At 43.3% G+C, this 5128-nt stretch overlaps 1 protein-coding gene across 4 annotated transcripts in view; it reads left to right on the top strand.

Moving 5' to 3' along the window:
• The first annotated feature begins 3243 nt into the window (after window positions 1–3243).
• Window positions 3244–5128, top strand: part of DPF3 (D4, zinc and double PHD fingers, family 3) — a 95425-nt gene continuing 93540 nt past the window's right edge. For all 4 annotated transcript variants that reach the window (XM_009999723.1, XM_009999726.1, XM_009999725.1 and 1 more), the window contains exon 1: window positions 3244–3397. In XM_009999723.1, coding sequence (XP_009998025.1) covers window positions 3373–3397 — 25 coding nt within the window. In that variant the 5' untranslated portion in view covers window positions 3244–3372. The remainder of the gene's footprint in view (window positions 3398–5128) is intronic.

The following is a 5128-nucleotide window of genomic DNA, read 5'->3' as shown; positions in this document are numbered from 1 at the left end:
AAGATAAAATATGCTTTTGTATATGTAGAACTCAAAACAGAGAAAAAAAATTTTATAAAGCTCCTTAAAAAAACCTAACTGAAATTTGGGACGTGTCAGAGTTGCTCCAGTAAAGAGTAATGGTAAAAGAAAACAACCAATTACCCAAAAGTAATTACAGTTTTCCAATGAGATATGAGCGTCATAAGGAAATACTGTTTCTTTACTTCCCTATATTTGATTAATTGTTACTTAAAAAAAAGAAAAATCCATTCAGAATGTAAGTCAGGGAAGCACTCAAGATCCCAGGATCTGAATTCTGACCTTTACAGTAAATACTTAAGGGATGGGGTTTTTGATTGTGCTGGCTGTAGTGGAGCCAAGGCAAGCTTTCTTAAAGTATGAAGGTGATTAAATGGCTCTCCTAAATTATTATTTTTCTTTAAGGCAAGAGATGCATATTTAAAATCTTTAAAATAAATGTTATGAAACAGCAAGACTACAAGATTGTGTCAAGATTGGTTATGACCAATTTACTCGGTAGCTTCCCTGTTATTAGGATCTCAAAACCCCTTTTATCTGTCTTAGAAAAATCAGAAACTTAATCTTATACACTACTTGACAGTGTCAATTAAAGCCAAATGTTTAACATTCTAAGATTTATAGTTATTTTCAGTCTTAGAAGAAGGTGGAACTGAGGTAATCTCCAGCCAGATCCTATATCTGAGTGGTGTTTTTCTTAACACAGATGATTCCTGGTGTGCATATTCTAATGACTGGAGTAATTTTTAGTATAAAGAAAATGTGTGCAGTGGTGAAAGTTTGTTGTCTCATAGCTGTGCTCTTCCTTTCACTAACTCCTTGGAGTCAGTGAGCATCCCTGGCTTAATATAGGGACAATCTGACATAGCTCTGTGGAAGCTCAAGTGTTTGTGGAAAGAGCTGTTAATCTTTGATCAACTGGAGTCTCCTTGTTACTGACTTTGATTACACAAGTGTACAACTTTAATTACAGCTTTTAATAAGCTTTCGTTTCTTCCTAGTCACATTCTTTGTATAGTAGTGCAGCTTATCTTTTCCTTTCTCCTCTGTTCCCCTTCCCTCCCCCACTGCCTTTCTGTGGAGAAAGGGCTTTGAGGTCATTGCAGGGATTCAGTGTCCAGAGGGATCTGGCTGGACACATTCTGCCCATGCTTCTGCCCTCTGCTCACCCGGCCAGTCTGGAGAGCTGCCCTGTCCCTCAGCTGCCCGGCCAAGCTCCCCCGGGCCGGCAGCTGCCCAGGGCTGGTGGTCAGGGGCGTGGGACAGGGCTGTGGGCAGCCACACAGACCTTCACTGCTGCATGGAATTGCTGAACAGCCCCTAGGAAGTCTCTGTAGCCCCAGGATGTACTGACTCCTGTGAGCAATGCCTGGAGGACTGGCCCCTTCTCTTCCCTGCCAGAGTGACAGGGAGCAGAGGGAAGCTGGTGGGCTCCAGCATCCAGCCACAGTGCTCATCCCACAGCCAGGGGCTCAGCATGATGGTTACTCTTTGCTCATTGCAGAAATGACCTGGTAGAAGCTTTGTGAGAGTCTACAGACTTGTATTTGCAAATAATTGAGATACAGCTTAAAACAAGCATTAGGAAATGCTTTTTTTCCACATGAATTGTATTTCAGCTGTGGAACTCATTGGCCCACAATGTTTTAGGTATGAAAAAGATTGGGTTGAAGAGTGGGTTGGATAATTTAATGGAACAAAGATTAATCAATGTGTGTTAAATATAATATCCTCACAACTGGGTAACTTTGGGCTCGGGGAAGTTAAGTTCTGATCATCAGAAGTGAGGAGGGTGAACTAAAGGCTCCTCCCTCTGTGTTTTCCCTGCTCTTGTGTTCTTACCTGATCTTCTGCTGTTGGCCCCTCACTGTCAAAGAGAGGATTTTGGGCCAAGTACAGCCCAGAGGAAAAGAGTATGGCTTCCATGGAAGTAGTAAGTTGAAACCGAGTGACTTAAAATACACAAGTCAGAAGAAAGATACAAATGGTAAACCAGAGCAATTTGCACCGATTTGAGATTCAGAAGTGTGCAAAAGGTGTATATTTTTAAAATGCCAGTTGTGCCTATGGAATAGTGTAGCAGGGAAAATAACATAAAGCAAGAAAGGGAGCATCTTTTATCTCTGTGCATGCATCCCTTTGGCTCCCTTGCTGTGTGTGCCATTCTCTTTTTGTACGCTAATGAATATGAGTCAGAGCAAGTCATGCTGTAAATCATTCTACTCCTATTTTCTAATGAACTTACCCCTAATGGGTAGCTTTCCTGGCTATTCTTGTCACGACTGAATTTCACCTTGACAATAGATCAAGAGTGAAGTACAGAAGTGTGGCCCACCTATTCAGCAATGCTCCAGCATGACAGCTGCTTTGTGTCCTTAGGGTGACTCTACTTTGATGCTTTTCCCTGTTTAGAAAAAATTGGAGGGAGGATTTTGGTAATCTCCAGCAGGCAGAGTTTTTAAACCTTTCTCAAGGGAAGATGAAGATTCTTCAGAATTTTTGAACAAGTACTTGTTTATTAAATAAGTGACATTGTCTTTAGAACTGTTCCTCCCACTGGGCTCCAGAGGAAAGCAGTGTTTGCTGTACTGGATCTTACCGGTCACTGGTGTAGCCTGCTGCTGTTGGTGCCCCAGGCCTGACTGTGAACAACTCTGGAAGGGTTATGTTGAAATGTCTAGTCTGACCATTGCAGATGTGGCCCTAGTTGTTAAGGGCTATGTTTTCATGACTCAGAAGCCTGCAATATCAGGACCATGTCCTTTTCTTGCATGGGTTCTCTAACATCAAAAGTGCTGGAGTGAGGTTTTAAACTTGGCTGGCTTTCTGGTTGCTACTGGTTGCAGGAGTTGCTGTACCATAGGACTGAAATTACTGGCTTGCTGAATTGGCTGAACAAACTACAGGGGAAAAGAAACAATAGGATGAGGTTCCTGTGGTGTATATGTTGCTTGACTCAGGGTCATCGGCTGATGTGGTTGCAGCATTTGCTCATTCAGTAGCTATGCCAATACTGAAAAGATTTGTGCCTTGTTCCTAAGTCTGATAATTTGGTGGCACTTTCAGCATGATCTTCTCCAGCAGTGTCTCGTGTCAGCAGGCTTTGTGCATGCTCAGGGAAAGTTTTTCTGCTCACCCTTATATTCCCTTTTTCCTAGTCTTCATTGACGGGGCAATGCAATCTTCCTTACCCTGTGGCCTGTCTCTTTTGGCAGGCTCGGGGACCAGTTCTACAAAGAAGCCATTGAGCACTGTCGCAGCTACAACTCCCGCCTGTGTGCTGAGCGGAGCGTCCGCCTCCCCTTCCTGGATTCACAGACTGGGGTTGCTCAGAACAACTGCTACATCTGGATGGAGAAGAGGCACAGGGGACCAGGTTGGTAGCATTGTGTCTGGGTACGCATGTGCATGTATGGAGGGCTGGCCACTGACGCCTCATGGGGTTTAATTAATAGGAGCTCAAACCTGCTACGGGCCACACAGAAGGGAACCTGCCTAAACCTCTGTGCCTGCAGGGGATTTCCTTCGGTAACTGCAGAGAGCTCATCCTAATTATTCTCTATCTACCCAAAGAAGTGCCTGACACGGTAGTTTCTAAGGCTGCATCATTGTAGCTCTTTTAATGCTTATTGATCACAGTCTGGAGCAGACGACAAAATGGCCTTCTCCAAGCAGGACTGGAATTGTCTTCAGGGTAGAGAGGTGGAGGTGAGAGTTTCTCAGACGAATGCTGAAAATGAATTATATTAGGAAGGATGTAAAGCCAAGGTAAAATATAGAAGAGTCCAGTTATTGGTATGAATGTTTTTCTGATGGTTAGAAATATACCTGTAACTCCTGGTTCTACTCTGGACAAATTACTTGGATATCGGTTCTGGAGCCACAGTTTTCTCAGGTGCAGAAAGCAGTTGGTACATGTCCTTAAAGAGCTTTGGCTAATGCTTGTTCCAAAGCTCAGTGACGCTCAAGGGAAAAGAGCACTGTAACATTTGTAGACTTTGGTCAGTCTTTCCTTTGTTAGAGTAAATCCATCTGAAATCCTTGTTTGAAAGGCAAAGGACTCACCAGTTCAGAGACTGGGTATGTTGCTCAGACAGAAGTCCTTCTGAACACCCGTGGGAATTTTGCTAGAATATGGCTCAATATCTGACCCACCATCAGCTCAGGGAACAGATTTTTTAACAGCATTGTACTAAGTTTCTTTTTTTTCTTTCCCTCCCTCCCCCCCACCTCTTCTCAGTACAGACCAGAGAATCCAGGCAGGGAAGGGCTAAGGTGCCTGGGTACCAGAAGCATGATTTGCACACATGTATATACACCATGCTGAAAAAAACCAGAATTCCAGATCTGGAGTTATAGAGAAAGTGCAGCCTGCTCATACTTCCTTCACTGGCCAGTTTGCTGGAGGTGGAGTGTGAGGAACACATAGGATATTTCCCTCCTCTCTTGGAGGCAGAGTAAGAAGCTGCCTCTGAAGAATGCTTAGCTGAATTTCTCCCGTTCCTAGGATATGCTGAGGGAAGGATCCTTGCACTGTTCCTATTCCTAAAATATCTAAAGTAGATTTCATATTGTCTTGCAGTACTATCAGAAAACCTTCCTAGAGTAAAAATGCAGCCACTTCTGTTGCAGGAGACAACAGGTGTTTTACCAGTGTTAAAAATACCCTGAGAATGTTTCCTCTGCCAAAACTACTGGGGTAATCTGGGACTGCTGAATGTGGTTTACAAGCTGGGAGTTGTCTGATGTTCTGGGTTAGCCCTTCTTTTCTAGGTTGCTTCATGACCACAGTCAAGTTTTTGTTTCAGTGGAAAATTCCCCTTTCCTAAGAGATTATACTTTGGCAAAACTACCTTAGCCTCTTTTTTTTCCCCTAATCCATTTACCCAAGGAATTTCTGTAGCATCTGGGTATGAGTAAGATGCTGCTATTTTTATCCTTTAGAACACAGTCATAAGCAGGTATACAAGCACTATATCCACAAAGAAGGTTTTGGCAAGAGAATCTACGACAGAGATAGACACATAGGTAGCCTTTTATGGGTCCCATTGGTGTCTCCACACTTACAAAAGAAATCATCATGATAGTGTTATGGCATCACAGCAGG

The sequence above is a fragment of the Chaetura pelagica genome, unplaced genomic scaffold (assembly GCF_000747805.2).
Source record: "Chaetura pelagica isolate M959 unplaced genomic scaffold, ChaPel_1.0 scaffold416, whole genome shotgun sequence".
In the NCBI taxonomy this organism is placed as follows: domain Eukaryota; kingdom Metazoa; phylum Chordata; class Aves; order Apodiformes; family Apodidae; genus Chaetura; species Chaetura pelagica.
Note: the sequence above shows the minus strand (reverse complement) of the source record. Positions and strands in the feature narration are given on the sequence as shown.